General features: G+C 38.7%; 2 protein-coding genes across 4 annotated transcripts; one reads left to right on the plus strand and one right to left on the minus strand.

Annotated features, from left to right (window-relative positions):
* Positions 1-1825: 1825 nt before the first annotated feature.
* pcmt (protein-L-isoaspartate (D-aspartate) O-methyltransferase) lies at positions 1826-11127 on the minus strand. Of its 3 annotated transcripts, none has more exons than XM_084377712.1 (8): positions 10843-11127; positions 7256-7360; positions 7119-7150; positions 5716-5820; positions 5423-5543; positions 3652-3737; positions 3345-3470; positions 1826-2742 (listed from the first exon to the last, which is right to left on the minus strand). In XM_084377712.1, exons 1-8 carry the CDS (start codon positions 11021-11023, stop codon positions 2737-2739), a joined length of 762 nt encoding a protein of 253 aa, XP_084233838.1. In that variant the 5' UTR covers positions 11024-11127; the 3' UTR covers positions 1826-2736. The 3 variants fall into 3 exon arrangements, with proteins under 3 accessions (XP_084233838.1, XP_084233836.1, XP_084233837.1); XM_084377710.1 differs by having other exon boundaries at positions 3301-3470; XM_084377711.1 differs by having other exon boundaries at positions 3244-3470.
* Positions 11128-11293: 166 nt separating this feature from the next.
* nup43 (nucleoporin 43) lies at positions 11294-16208 on the plus strand. The gene is made up of 8 exons (XM_084377707.1): positions 11294-11521; positions 12114-12236; positions 12956-13033; positions 13817-13979; positions 14109-14244; positions 14349-14500; positions 14595-14711; positions 15678-16208. Exons 1-8 carry the CDS (start codon positions 11402-11404, stop codon positions 15905-15907), a joined length of 1119 nt encoding a protein of 372 aa, XP_084233833.1. The 5' UTR covers positions 11294-11401; the 3' UTR covers positions 15908-16208.
* The last annotated feature ends 353 nt before the right edge of the window (positions 16209-16561 follow it).

Genomic DNA, 16561 nt, shown 5'->3' on the forward strand with positions numbered 1-16561 from the left:
CTGACTGGTAAATCTGCTGTTGATTGATGCTGCCTTCAAAGCCACTGACACACATTCAGATGCTTGTGAATTCATATTTATGTTGTCCTAAGAAAATATGATTGTAAATCCACGATAAAAGAGTAAACATTCCTAGTACGATACTGATACATAGATGTCTATATTCCCAAAATGACTTCTTGGATACATACAGTAAAAGACCTGTTATTAAAATTCATTTGATCCTCAGTTACTGGTTACTTTGACATCAGAGTGCTGCGCAAAATTGTGCTGTATTTCTGCCACTGGGTGACACTAATGTGCCATATATTTGCTGTACATTTTACCTGAGTTAACTTGGCTGAAGGCAGAGATGTGACACATTGGAGTGCCTGTCTAGCACGTTTTGACAGATTAGGAATCTTCCTAAAGTTTCTCAGAATCATATAAAGCCATAGCAAATTGTATTGTTCAAATTCTATTCCTGTCGAAGGTTTGTTGCATATTTTTCTTTAGCAATCTTGTGTGGAGTATGTGCTCTATCTGCGCAGATGTATTCCTTCAAAGTGCTGTCTTTCATGTGAGATATTAAAGTTTATTATATATCAAAAACACTGGTCTGATGTGTCAGTAATTTACAAAGGTGCAAAACATTTCCACAGCACATCGCTACATAACCACTGAGGACATGGTTGGATTATAAAACAGGCCCCTCACCCCTTTTTCATAGGAGCACACAGTTTGAAAGGGAGGTCATTTTGTATCTCTTTCTGATAGTTTTGTGTCCTTTTGTTGTTTTGTCTCTGCAATATTGTGTGTCTATGTAGTTGTTTTGTGTCTTAGTAGTTATATGTCTGGTTCTGGTACTTTTGTGTCTCTGTGAACGTTCTTCTCTAGTTGTTTTGTATCTGTTTGTGATAGTTTTGTGCTCTTTCCTTGTTTTGTGTCTATGCGAGTAGCTTTATCCCTTTGCAACATTTGTTATATTTTTCTGTCACTGTAGTTGTTTTGTCTCTTTGTGGTATTTTTGTCTGTTGTAGTTTTATGTCTGTGGTACTTGTGTGTCTTCGCTCTCATTGTGGTAGATTTATTTCTCTTTCCATTACTTTTGTGTCTCTAGTTGTTTTGTGTCTTTGTTTCATTAGTTTCTGTAGTTTAGTTGAGTCTAAGTCATTTTGTGTCACTTTGTAATTATTTTGTTTTACTAGTTCGGTCCCTCTGACAGGTCTTTTAGTAGTTGTAGTAGTAGTAGTAGTAGTAGTTTAGTAGTTGTCTGTTTGTGGTATTTTCGTGTCTCTATAGACAATTTGTCTCTTTGTTTCCTTAGTTTTCATAGTTGTTTTGAGTCTGTTGTTTGGTCTCTTTGTAGTCATATGGTTTACTCTTGCAGAGAAATGTTAGTCATTTCAAATAGTCTGGCCCAGTACGTCCTTTAGTAATCGATCCATGACTGCGGACACTGAGGTCATTCACCCTTAGTTTATAGGAACTGAGACGATTACACGAGCTTTACAATTATAATTACACAAATTATACATGGCGTCTTCATTCAAAGCTGACTGTCACATTTTTTGGGGCCACTTAAATTTGACTATTTTTAGAGACAGAAATTAAATAACATTTTTGTGGGTTATATTCTTGGCAGTGTGAAAATGTTGCATTTAGACCATCATAAAAGGAAATAGTAATGTTTAAATCATATAAAATTGAAAATTTTGCAAACATTCACAGTAGGGTGGGGTCATACTTTCTAAAATATTTACCTCAGCTGTTTGCAATAATTTCTCATGAAATACATATCAGACACGAGCCTGAACACAAAACATTCAATAACAAAAGGCAGACAAAAACATAAGCATCTCTTTATTTTCATAAGCCATTCAAGAAACTGTGAAAGCCAAATATCATCCATCATTCGATCACCCAAAATAAAATGTGCTTATTGATTTCAAGAAAACAGACATTCATTTGCTTTATATTGTTGGAGTTTATTTTGGCAAAGCAGTGACTATTTCATTTAGTGTCAGTCACCAGAAAAGCCTGCACAAATTGTTAATGGTAAACCGGCAGCAGAAAGCAACACATCACCAGGTGAAAAGCACAGCCCTGTTATGTGCACGTGTGTCAATGTTATTAGTGCTCCGCTCTCTTTGGAGTATATTCAGAATGCATTGCTTACTCTATGTGTAGAATGACTCAAGAGTGCTGCACATCAAACAGGATGTGTGGGTTACATCAGCCATTGTGTTGCCTGTGTGTGTGTGTTCCTAATACTGCTGGCGAGGGAAAAAAGCTCATATGTTAGCAGAGAGGTCTATAGTTAGATGATCCACACTCACACACACACGCTGTAGCTACGTGAATTATCTAAAAGTTTCAAGCTTTCCCCGTCACTGTCCGGCGTTCCTACATTCAGCTTTGATGCTGCTGAAATGTAAGACTGTAAAAATGGCTGATTGTAATTCAAACGATAAACCACAAAAAAACTGAAATCCAGCGGTTTGAAATTGAAAACACAACCAAAAAGATGCAGGCCTGAAAAGAAAAACAAAAAGCCTTCTCCGACATTTCTGCGCTGAGCTTCAGTCTCTCTTCCCAGCCCGTCTGGGCTGTCATCAATGTGATACTCTTGTCCATCGTTAGATTTAAACAAAAAGAGCATGTTTTGTTAAAATGCCATGGGCTGTTCGACCCCATCCAAGTTTTCTCCAGGTTTAAACTTAAAGGTGAGTTATGGACCGTCTTCCTCTTCAAAGTTCATCCCTGTGAGAAACAGAAGTCAAATGTCAGGAAGGGCAGAAAAGAAGAGCAGCATGCAGGAAACAAAACCATTCTACAGTCATGCAAACAGAAAGTCAAGACTTAGAATCGCATGCAAAACTTTAACAAAGGTTCTCACAGTAAAATACAAACAGTTATTGGTTTTTGTCTACATCTCACAGAGTAGAAGACCAAACAGAACAAATGGAGAGTTGGGTTTTAGTGTCTTCAAATTGACAAAGTAGCCATGCTCTTGAAAACCAAGAATATGCCTTCACACTGCTGCTATTTCTTTTGTTTGGGTTCCAAAACTACGACTATGATTTCAAATTTCATTAGTCAGGCAGGTTTTATTGACCCAATTTGGGTCTACGAGTTAAAAAAAAAAAGATGAAGGAAACGTGCAGCTTAGTTGGTATGGTATGGAAGAAGCAAAAAATGTCAACAAGCAGCAAAACGCAGCCCCTTGTGATCCATTGCCTGCTCCAAGCCACACCATTTCACCTTTGCCACTGTGAGAAGGAGAGAGGGGGAGGAAGGGGAGAAGGAAGTCACTTCCACCTGGACCACTGCTTTTCTCTGTCTGTTAAAGGCACATAAATCACCCCCATCAAGGGCTTCATTTTGGTGCTGCCGTCCTCCATCTTGTCGTACTGCTCCAGCATCTGGTTTCCACCGGCCGGGCCGACGGGCAGAATCAGCCGGCCGCCCGGCTTCAACTGATCCAGAAGCTGGGAGAGAAACGGGGCTTTAAAAAGGCATTCCAGCACTGCTATTTAAATCCTGTTTGAAACACAAAATTGCATTAAATTTGCTTTCTCTTTAAGTGCTCTTTTTCACTACTTCTTCTTAAGTGAATTGGGAGAATGTGACCTTGATCATCAGCTCCTAAAAGTATTCAGAGAGACTCACAGCTTGAGGAACAGTAGGTGCTGCTGCGCCAACATGGATAGCATCATAAGGCGCTTCCTCAGAATGGCCCATCCGCCCGTCCCCCACTGAAACAGACGACACACACACACACACTCATTCTGATTCTCCGTATTATATTTATTGTTATTTCTGTCTGCTCATTGATTGCATTGGCCTATTCAAACATTGCTGTGTGTCTTTATCTGACTTCTGTTTTCAATTAGCTGATTTATTATTTAGTTTAAGAAATATCACAAACATATGTAAAGCTGAGTGATATTGCCACAATATTTTCACTCAGTTCATAGATACTGCACCAGTATTATGACAATATTTAAAGGATGGCATCTAGTTTACACTTTCTAAATCTACATGTCCTAAAATAGCTTACTCTGATATGAGCTAACGACCAAAGCAGCTCTTCTGATGTTAGTTTTTGACACCCAATAGGTTGCGTTTCGTAAAAAGTGCTGGCGCAATAAGCAGTAGTGTCAGCCCACACATTTCTACAGAAACTCTTTCATGTTGTGTTGTTTTTCTTCTATACACTTTTGTTGGGAGTTTATGCCTTTTTTTTCTTTAATTACAGACCAAAATAATGTCAAAGAAAATGCAAATACAGTATGTTGTTTAGCACTATCATGCAAATGCAATTAATGACTGAAATTGTTCAAAGATTGGAATTTATTTACTGCTGGTCGATAAATCGAGAAACAAGAGAGAAGATTACTGAACCAAAAATGAACAGCTACAGTATGTTTGCCAACCCACACTAACAATCTGTCAAAACATTGTGGCTGCAACGTTTTAAAAAAAATCAAACAAAAACCAGAAAGCGTGTCTGTTAACCACCTACTTTTTATTGTTGTATCAGCACTGCAGAGCAGGTGAAAGTAGGAACATGCTGCTCAATTATTTAGCATTGCACTATCCTTGCTCCTGAGCTGCTGTTTGTTTAGTTCGTCGCTGAAGAGAAGACAGCAAAGATTATACTGTCCTTTGCTGTGAAAACAGGGTTCCCACACCTTAAGCATCAAATTCACTTCTCTCGGTTATTCCAGGCCAGACTCCCTTAAATTCAAGGATCCAAAATGGCATAGTTCTAAACACAGATCAAGATTAATACTGTTTTTTATAATATAGGCTTTACAGAAGCTCACAGACAACAAAATAAATGTTTATTATGTTTATTCATGTCTATTTTAAAAAACTCTCATGACCTTAATTATTTCCCTTAATTTCAAAACCTTCAAGGATTTCAAGGACTTGTGGAAACCCTGTAAAAGTCAGCGCGAGTCAGCGGAAATTTATGCTGTTCAAATAATTTCCAAACTTTCTTAAATTATTGCCTTGAGGTTGTTTGCCTCCACACATTTGTCAAGCTGCTGCTCGTGAGAATATTATGACGTCAGAGTAAAGATTACCTTTGACCTTTTGGATATAAAAAGTCATAACTTTTATCCTATTAGACATTTGTGTAAAATTAAAATCATCATATGAATTGCTGAATAGAAGCAAAAAATGTGCTTTATGAGGTCACAGCGACTTTGATCTTTGACCACCAGAATCTAATCAGGTCATCCTTGAGTCAAGTGGACATTTGTGCCAAATTCCCTCGAGTCCTTCTTGAGATATCGCCTGAACAAAAATCGGACGGACAACCTGAAAACGTGATGCCTCCGCCATCGCCGGCATGACTGCATACAAAAGTTAGTTAGTAGAACAAAGACAAATACAAAATGCCCGTTACCTTTCATCAATGACATCTCACCTATTAGCTTGACTCTGCCCGATGTTATCAAACTGGGGTCGTCTTTCTTCACATTGTTTATAGAATCGTCTACCAGCTCTTTGATGTGATCAATTCCTATAACTTTCCCTTTAGGACCTACCTGTGAAGCACAGAGGGAGGAACGGTGCTCAGTTCACAGAAACACATCACCGCAACATCCAACATGTTTTCTCTCTCTCTATGTTATGTTGATTGGTTGACAAGCTAATCAATCAATCAGAATATGCCACCAAGGAGAAATCGTATGTGTTTACCCGTCATGTGTGGCTCACCATTCGTGCGAAGCAAGCGGACAGGATTCCACTGCCGGAGCCGACGTCCAGAGCTTTGGCTCCCTCGTACAGCTGGTCGTGTAGGAGCTCCAGGGCATAGGCATGCTGGGTGGAGGGGACGTCAACAAGGAAACTGCATTACAACCCATCAGTCAGCATTCATATTGCATCAGACACTGACTGTGACGAGGTAAACATCACCCAGTTAGCTGGCCAGCATCATGACTTATCTCCTTCAGTGTCTGTTTGCATTACAAAGTAATCAGTTTTATTTGTTTTCCATGTGTTGACACCTTTGACTTAGGCTGAAACTAATGATTATCTTCAGAGCTGCAACGATTAATCGATTAGTTGTCAACTACTAAATGAATCACCAACTATTCTGACTATCAATTTATTGGATTGATTACATGTTAAAGAAAAACTGCTAAAAATTATCTGATTCCAGCATCTTAAATGTGAATATGTTCTAGTTTCTTTACTCCTCTGTGATAGTAAACTAATTGTCTTTGGGTTGTGGACAAAACAAGACATTGAGGATATCATGCTGAGCTTTTAGAAACACTGAGCAACATGGTAAACAACAATAACCAACAGATTATTTGACCCAAAATAATCATTAGCTTCAGCCCTTGTTATATTTCATTATCAATTAATTTGACAAGTTATTAGTGGTTTACAATTATTCCAGCAACTGTCATATATGTAACGTCAAATATCTGTTTACAAAACAATCTTTTGTTCACAATCTATTTAAAAAGGACCCATGTGCCTTCTTTTCCCATGAGAAAAGAATAAATGTCAACCTTCTTACAGTGGAGCTGCAACTAACGGATATTTGTATTATTGATTAATGTACCAATTGTCTTCAAGATTAATTGTTTAGCCTATGAAATGTCAACAACTTGCAAGAGTACAAAGTGTCATCTTCAAATTGCTTCTTTTGTCCAACCAACAGTCTAAAACCAAAAGACTTTTCATTTACCATCATAAATAACAATGAAAAGAAGCACATTTTTACATTTGAGAAGCTGGAACCAGCATATATTGCTTGAAAAGTAACAGAAATGAGTAATTGATTAGCAAAATAGTTATATTTATGTCGTTAATTAATGTTCTTTTGATTGACTAATCAATTAACAGACTAATTGCTTGACAAAGCTAACATACCAACAATTATCACACAAATATAGCAAATTAGATTTGATGAGATTGGATTTGTTAACTGGCATTTTAGAGCCACTAAAATATTTGATTAGATTTAGAATGAAAAGGGTAAAGACAATTTCTCTGACTGCGTCTCTGTTATCTACCGACTGAATGACTGAATGGGAGCAAGCTTTATTAAAACAACTGCAGGGATTCAGAGGATGCAGAAATGTGTGAGTCTTTTAAAGTCATACCATGTGTGGAGCACTGATGGTCGCTTGAAAGCCTTTAGGTTAAAAGAGAGGAAGAGACTTGGTTAGTTCATCCCTCTGACATCAGGCTGTATTCTGAGTGTGTTGCGATGCACGAACGATCGCGTGAGCAGACGTACCTATTGACTGTGGCGAGTCCATGTATGGGTTACACCTAGAGAAATGGGCTCGGTCTGTGGCCAGCATGACTTCATAGACCTTGTCAGACTTAATAATGCCATTTTCTGGGGACGGAAAAGAGTTTGTGTCACCATGCGTTATGGAAACATGAACAAACACCAGGCAGGAATATATTACATAACCATGCATCAGATGCAAAAAGAAATGCGTAAAAAACATACACACACACACACACACACACACACACACACACAAAGACAGAGTGAATTCAGGGATTATTTAGTCATTACACAACCAAATATAAAATTACTGGTACATTTGGGGTGTGTGATATGACGATCAACCATCAGTCGCTTTCTGTCCCTTTATAGCTCTTGGTGTATTAGACCATTGTAGGCAATTTTCCAAATCAATGAGCAGGACTGCTCTGCGGCAAAATTGAAGTCGTCAGCTAACTAATTCACTGGATTTAACAGAAATAAACACTCCTGTCTGCATATTTTATCCATTACACCCCTTTTCCGATTGATTTTCCAGAACCTTTCCTATGTGCAAGTCACAGCATAAATTAGATATATGCTTACAGAGGATTTTATCCATGCCATCCAATACTATGGTAATGGTACATATAAATTAGAGAAAAACAGTATGGTTCTATATTAAGTATGTATAAAGCAGGGTTTCAAAGGATGTGTACATTTCAGGGAAATCTCCAGATAATATTAAAATGAAAATAGGATGGGGAATTTCAAAGAATTTTAGACAATTTAAATATAAAAACTTTACAAATGACAAATACTTGCTTATCAAATATATCAAAATAAAAAAACAAAATACTGGTATGAGAAAATTTATTTAAATACAAGTAAACTGTAATTTAAAAAATACAAGAGGGAATTATATACAAACTGATCTTACTAAATTTTAGCCCTCGTTAAAATGAAGTAATTATTTTGTCCTATTTCATTTATCATTCATCTTTTCTTTTAACTCCTAATGAAACCTAATCTACTTTCAATGATTAACTGAAAATTGATTGTTGAGGCAGCTGACTATTGATTAAAGATATCGCTTAAAATCTGCATCCCTATTTTCATCATAACTTGATAACTGAAGTGAATATATCTTGAATATTTTCAGTTAACCAGCAGACAGTAGCCTAAATCTAAAGACAGTTTATAACTTATTAACACCTTCTGCAAGTTTTTGCTAGCTATAAAGAGTTTTAATTAATGTATTTCAATTCATTATTGTCAAATGACTCAACTCATTTGATTGAAGTTCAACTCAACTAAACTGTTGATTCTTTATTTCTATTAGAAGTTTTTTTCAATTATGTCTGCTTATGATATGGTAAAACGTTTTGTTGCTATCTGCATGAGACATTGTGAATACAGTCTGGGCAAATAAACCCTACAATTTCATTTTATTCCTCTTAATTGCCATGGAAAGTTTCCACCCTCAATACTCCTGGAATCTTGCAACCCTAGCAGGGATTTAGCAGTGGAAAATATTGAGACATAGAGGAATCAAAAGTATGAAAATCTAAGAGGGATGAAAATGAAGTTGTAAATTGCCATGTATTCAGTATGAAAAACTGATAATATCATAGGAAATAGAGGACAAAGTGAAGTTGGCAGCATACAGACAGGAAGTCCCACACATGTGTCATTGACACGAACTGAATAACACAAGGTCAGACAGTTTATAGACGTGTGCTGGAAGACACCAAATAAAAACTGAAGTGTCAGTGTCTTCAGAATAATCCCTCGTAACAGGTTCCTGTAGCAGCTGGGGCCAAAGGTGGGAGAAGCCAAGGACAGCAGGCGCTGCTCTCATTACCGACTCCACTCACCCTCAGAGCTGCGTGCCGCTTCAGGATACATTACAAATAAACCACACAGGCTGCCAGATGGACACCGACTAGAGATTTCTGAAATTAAAATAACCTGTCTGGGGAGATTTCAAGCTGGCAGAATTGAAATTTTCTTTGCGAGCTCAGGATAAGCAAACCAACTTTATGCCGTTTTTTAAACTATAAACCCATTTAGTAAACATTCCTCCAACACATAAGTACGTGCTGAACTTTATGAATTCATGAGGCAGTCGAGGTTTGAATGAATGGATTTGGCTGAACTGGTACTGCTTGCACTGACTAGTCCTGAGCATTAGTCAGGGGGACACAAACAATTAGAAAAAGTTGTGAATTAGCATGCATCCCGAGTGTGACCTGCTTGAATCCAGATTATGCAAACTGAAGGTTAAATTTAAGACATTTCTGTGTCTAAATAGGTCAGTGTCCAGTAAAGAGTTCAATGAGGAGGAGCAGAAAAGCAAAGTCATGACCACTTCAGAATAAGATGTAAGAAAACATCTTTATAGTAGCCAATTAAATTTTTTGACTTGAAAAGATTTCTTAGACAAATGAAAGAGAAAATGCATTTGCATAATTGGCACAAATCATAAAGGGCTGCTTCTGAATTTGACTTAAAAGCCTTTTTGAGAAAGATTAATGTGGATTTCCAGCATTTTCTTATCCTGCATTACAGAGGAGCTGCTTTTAACTACCTTATTAATTTCACAATGCACAACTGCAACATTTGTATCAATATTAAACTGAGATATATAAATCATGCCTGCTGCAAAGAAAGATGAAGTTAGAACTATTTCAAAGCAAATGGAGTGGCCACCATCCAAAACCGTGCAGCTTTTGGCAAAACGCTTGCAGCTGATCTATCTTTTGCAATGCTGTGCTGAACTGCACAGAATATAAATAGCCCTGGTAGATACTTCATATTGAAAGCAGTCTTGGATACTGGAGTCTGCTGACATGATCTCATTGAATATGATTTTGTCAGATCAGAGCTTGCATGGTAATAAAATGGGTGTCAATCACTGAGTTTAGCACAATGCACTCCCATCTGATAGCAGAATACACCATGTGGCATCAATGGCTCCGATACTGGACTTAGCACCGGATAGCAGGCACCTAGCAGGGTGGTAACGTTGCACTGAGTCACTGATATTTTCTGCAGCCACTATCGTTTGACCTAACAACTAGCTGCCACTGTGCCCCAGCATGCTGTCACATTCAATCACCCGCTAACAAAGTCACTGTTGAAACTAGCCTCACATGTCCAGCTGTCAGTGTCATTCATGTTAAAGTAGAGTGAATGGTACAGGGATGATAGCCATCAATGAATGTGGGCAGGGCACCTAGCAGCGCGGCTAGTGCTACCAGCTAGCTACAACGTCCCAAATGACGCACATAGAGCTAGCGGGCTAAGTTAACCTAACACAAAACTAAAGCTGCACAAAAAATCTGCAACTATGCGCAAGAAATGTGTATATTTATTGTTAAATTAATCTTTGCAACGACGGAGGCATTCGCCTGATCCACGGCGCAAACGTGGTTTGAGAGGGGGGTGGAGAGAGGTAACGCTAGGTCAACAACAACATACCACATAGCTTAGCAACCAGCTAGCTACCGCTCGTGTGATAACCCCAGCCGCCAAACTAAACCGTTTTCGGCCGACCTGCCCGTGAAGACGTCGGTGCTGCCACCGCACAAAACATTTCGACTTACTGCGGAGGTTGTTCACAAGCTCTGCGTGGCTGGCTCCTCCAGATTTCCAGGCCATTATTAAACAGACTTTGCGGAGTAAGTAGACAGCAGCTGTCAGTGCCGCGCCTGCGCCAACGGTTTTGCCGATGAAGCTGACAACCTCCAGAGCAGACGGCGGAGCGGCGGATACGTCACCAGACATCCAGGATGGTTTTACTGCAGGGCGGTTTATCTAACGCAGACCCTCATGCAGAACAGTGTCATTTCACAAAATAATTAATCTGTTAGGATATGAGCCTTAACTAATGTTAATTGCACTGGGAAAAGCCACATTGCTCAGTCAGTGCACAATCAGATTTGCCGCAGTAACATAGACGGTGGCCGCTAAGTGGAGTGCGACACATGTAGTAGTAAATGTGAGGGGAAAGTCGGCTGATTTGGTAGTTTGACCTTACAAGGGCCACCGTAGCTACGTACAAAGTAGCAGGCGCGTACATTCTGATGTTTCCCATGAATGCTAAGCTAACACCAACAATCGTTTTTATCATTTATCAGACTGAGTGAGAGTGTTTTTGTTTCAATGGAGGGTGTAAATGCTAAGTACGTGTCCCAGAAAATCAGTAAAACCAGATGGAGACCGGTTTCACATTCGTCTTTGCAGCAACCAGACATCTTTGCGACTGGCTCGTGGGATAACGAGGTTGGCAAGTTGTCATTCAGTGTTAATATTTATGATAGTTGGGACTGCCAGACTTCATAGAGAAATCTCTGAATTGTACGTGATTTTGCTAATTGGCTAACTCACACGTGTTGTAACAGTCAAAACACGATTTGAGACATGATATGAATCCTGAGGTGTCATTTCGGTATGATATAATTATGCTAAATGTGACTGCCAAACTCCATAGAAAGATCTCTTAATTTTCTGCGATGTTGGTAAATGGTGGGTTTGCATACGTTGTATCTGTAAAAACACACCTGGAGACATGATATGAATCGTGAGATGTCATTTCGGTATGATATATTTATGGTAAATGTGATTGCCAAACTTCATTGAAAAATCACCTAATTGTATGCGATTATTGTGATTGGGTGACTCACACATGTCGTAACTGTCAAAACACGATTGAAGACATGTTATTAATCCTAAGGTGCCATTTCGGCATGATATACAATATTTATGATGCATGTGACTGCCAAACTTCTTAGAAAAATCATAATTTTATGTGATTTTGCTAATTGGCGGGCTTGCACACATAACACTAAACAACCCCAATATTTCTCTATTACAGGACAACAAGATTTCATTTTGGTCCATTGGGAATAATGGAACTACTGGCATGGATGATGGATTTGAAGGAGACCCACAGCTGCTGTGTGAACACAAACATGATGGAGATGTTCTAGACCTTCAGGTAAAACAATCCAAATAAATGTACCAGCCTGTAATTGGTACGAAAATAAAGAATATTTAAGTTTCCTCTGCTGTACAATTGTTTTTCCTCTTCTCTTCTTCCCCAATATCTTAAATGTGTACTCCTAACTGCATGAAACTCATACAGATTTTTTTGTAGTTGAGGGGACATGAGGCCAGGGATTGTGGTGGCACAAAAAAATGGAATGAATGTAACTAATGGAGACACTGAATTACATGACATTTAAAAAGAATTTGTATTTAATAAGATTTGGCCACATCTGTCTGAAACCCAATCATCCTAATCTAGTATTGGCTGATTGAGTTGGTGCATCCCTAATTCAATAAAGTTAGACTTTGTTTTGAAGAGAGAATTTATTGTATGGTTAAAAAAAAAAATGATAAAGGGCATTTGTCACTATCAATGATTTGTTGCTGAGTACAACTTAAATGCACAATACTTTAAACTGGTGTTTAAGGACAACAGGATCTTTAATAAAGAGTGATAGACATCATAAACACGGACTATGCATTACACTCTACTATTAATGTGGCATCTTTGTCGATTCAAGGCAGGACATGATGCCAAATTCCCCCATCTGGCAGGAAAAACTTCAACTTTCTTTATAATACAAGTCTGTGTTCCTAAAATATAGTTCCAGGGCTAATTTCACCTTTGTCCTTTTTTAAATGTTGTTTTTTTTTTGTTTGTTTAATCAGTTTTTGGACCAAGACAGAATTGTCACAGCGTCGTCAACTGGAGCCGTCACCATCTTCCGCCACCACCAAAACAGTCAGGTACACACAAGCCCAGTCCTCCACATACACCATCTTCACATACACAAAGAGGTCATCTGTAATGAGCCTTTAACATGGGGAAAGGTTGCAGCCTCTCACAAATGAAATCATGTTGGAAATCTAAACACTGTTTGGCCTGTCAGGATATGTTGTCCCAGTCGTTTTAAGACCATTTCATGCCAATGATATATTGATAATATGATAGCACAGTAATGCAATAACACTCTTTCAAAGAGCAATGAATTTGAATTCTTATGAATGTTCAGACATCAGAATATGGGTCTGATAATTGTAGGGAAAACCCTGCTAGTTATTCTGGCATTATGTTGGCTGAAAGGTTCTCTTACATTCTTGTGTAATCAAACACACATGTAAACACAGTGGGGAATATAAAGGTCAGCAGAAATGATCAAGGACATGTACATACATCTTAAGTCCATAACATATGCACAATAAGTTGACAGCGTAATATCCATGATAGGCCAAAACAGTATTACTAATAATATTTAGGGATGGTTTTTCTTAAAAGTCACATTTGGCTTGGCTCTTAACACTGATCTTAACTAGGAATAACTCAACACTAGACTAACCCAGCTTGACTCACAGATAATTAAAATTTGTATCATGGCTTTATAACAGTATAATGTGATTTAAGTCATATTAACAGACCAGGAGTGCAGTTCAAGGAGGTGAATGTTGCACAAACAGTTTAACTGGATATATAACATACTTGTGGTTTGATAAATATTGTGATTTCCTACATATTCTCTTCCTTGAATGCAGACGATATCAGTTTCTCAGAGCTGGGCAAGAGCGCATTGTTACCCTTGTGACAACGCTCCCTGTACTGGTGTTGTGTGCAGCAGTCCTGAGATCGTCACCGTCGGTGAAGACGGCAGGATCATCGTCTTCAGAGCCGACCAGGAGGGAGTGGTTCGAGTTATAGGTGAGATTAAGGTTTAGCGACTGTAACTACACCGTCATGTCACATTAAAATACACACAGGAGTACATTTGTCAGCACAGGATAGCATCTTAGTATCATGTGACGAACATGTTTTTTCAACCCCTGACAGAGAATGCGGACAGCAGCACGATCCATGCTGTGACTTACCTGAGGACGTCAGAGATTTTGACGGTGAACTCTATCGGCCAACTCAAGCTGTTTGATTTCAGACAACAGAGCAACTCGCCATCCCAGATTCTCTCTCTGTAAGATCAACAGTTACATTTCTCTGCTCTGCTCTTTCCTTGCTGCATTTTGTTCTTGGGTGAATTTTATTATGAGAAATTCTAATTCGTTGTTTTCATTTCAGGTCAGGTGATAGAGTCCCTCTGCACTGTGTGGACAGACATCCGAACCAACAGCACATTGTGGCCACAGGAGGGCAGGATGGCATGCTCTGTGTCTGGGACGTGAGACAAGGCAACGCACCCTTCTCACTCATGGAGGCACACTCTGCTGAAAGTAAGACTTTATGTTGGCAGATCTTTTCTCTTTGCAGTGACCTTTGCTTTGTTTTGTAACTAATGTATAAATGTTTCTCTGGTTTGCTGCACAGTGTGGGAAGTCCACTTCCACCCATCCAACCCAGATCATCTGTTCACATGCTCAGAGGATGGTTCACTGCTGCACTGGGAGACTTCCTCACCTTCAGACATGCCCTCCTTCTTACAAGGCAAGTCAAATGATTCTGTCTGTATTTCAATTTAGCCAGCAGGGAGATAATACATTCTGTTTTCCAAAGAAAAGACTGCAAGGCGCTGCTAAGAAACAGCACTTTACTACAAAACAGGATGTAATGTAAAAGCCATTTCTACCATGACAAGACATCAGGCCAGATTTTACAATCATGCGCCTACAATGTTCACCAGCTATGTAATGTAGGTATTGTAGAGTTTTAAAAGATGCAGCTGTTATTGTGTCAAATAAGTAGGCTTATTCCCTCACAGGAGTTTGAAGTGAAGGCTAATGGGGAAAGGTGTAAAAACAGCCTGCATTTGGGCACCTTGTACTTGCCTTTCTTTCGAAATCAAAGTTTTGACAAAAATAACATTAATGTGTAATCAAAATGAAAGAAAATACTACACACACATGGATGGCAACTGAGGCTGTCTTTAAAAAAGATAATAAATTGAGTAGCACATAGTGTAACATGAGTGTCGGCCATTTTATTAGTACAACGGCCATTTTTAAAGAAGATTTTTAAATGTTTGCTTTTGTCTGTTTCAAAAATTTACATAATTATAAAATTAAGTTGCGCTTGAGTTTTTCTATGTCCGGCTGCCAGCAGTGACTTCTGACCTACCAAAACCTACAACAGTCACCAGATTTTATCAGCAAATTGCTGCATCAACAGTTGATTTATGCTTGGCAGCACAATCATATGATAAGAACAGCAGCTTCTGTATTAATCATAGAGTATTTATGAATTTCATGCATTAGTCACACAACCCCGTCTGTTATCGTTTGGTTGTTATAGTGATTATAAAAACACTGAGTGAGCTGGTGTGATACAGACTGCCAAGATCTAAAAAGCTGGTATATCAATATGCCAAGGAAACTATACACAAACACAATAACAGTCAAGTTATCATAATAGTTTTCTAAGATAATAAGAGAACGTTTAATATTTGTTTTCCAGGTGGCAGGAACAACAGCATGATATCTCGCAGTGCGATGGCCCCCGCTGGAGGGAACCAGTCCCTCATCAACGCCTGGCTCAGTGGGGACTCCAGTAAAGGCCGTCTGGAGACGACTCACATGCTGCCCAGCCAGACGCTGTCCGTCAACAGTTTGGATGTGCTCGGACAATGTCTTGTCTGTGGGACTGATGGAGAGGCTATTTTTGTCAACAGACAGGTCCCGGTTTAAAAGAGTTGTCAGTGTACAGGACAAGATCTGTCTATTTCCAGTCGGGACATGTTTTATTGTCTCTTTCGAACATACAGCGTGCCCAAAATACTGCGTTCAAAAGGTTTGGGCTTTTCTTGTGTATTTGTCTGCCATATATGTACACTTTTTTTGCGCATTTCTATTGCAGCTTGAGCAATTGGTCATCTTGGATTAAAGGTTTTTTTACATCAGTATTTCAACTCAGCTGTTCTTTTGTATGGATGACATTTAAAACAGTTTTGAAATAAATAAATGAATAAAAAGCCTTTACACAAATGTCTCATGCGTCTAATGACGGTTTTGTAAAAAGAGAAGATAGAAATCCAAGGTACATCATGAAAACTGTAGCCGCAGTCACTATAGACCTGTTTCTCATTAACCTGTTGAATACTGTTGAATCATATTTAATTCAAATGACAATTAAAAATCCAATTAAAATGAAATATTGACTTGTTACGTGTTCAGGAGCGACAGGTGAATAGATGATGGGGAAAGGTACAAAGAAAGGTTTCCCAGACATCCCTTAATAATACCCACAATAGTGAGAGATCTTTTCTGTTTGCAGTATTGGCCCTCGGTGTTGCCATGATTGTCCCATTTTTTTATTGAAATTTAACAAAAGTACACTTTCTG

The sequence above is a fragment of the Pagrus pagrus genome (genome assembly GCF_965226575.1).
Source record: "Pagrus pagrus genome assembly, chromosome: 16".
Classification (NCBI taxonomy): Eukaryota; Metazoa; Chordata; class Actinopteri; order Spariformes; family Sparidae; genus Pagrus; species Pagrus pagrus.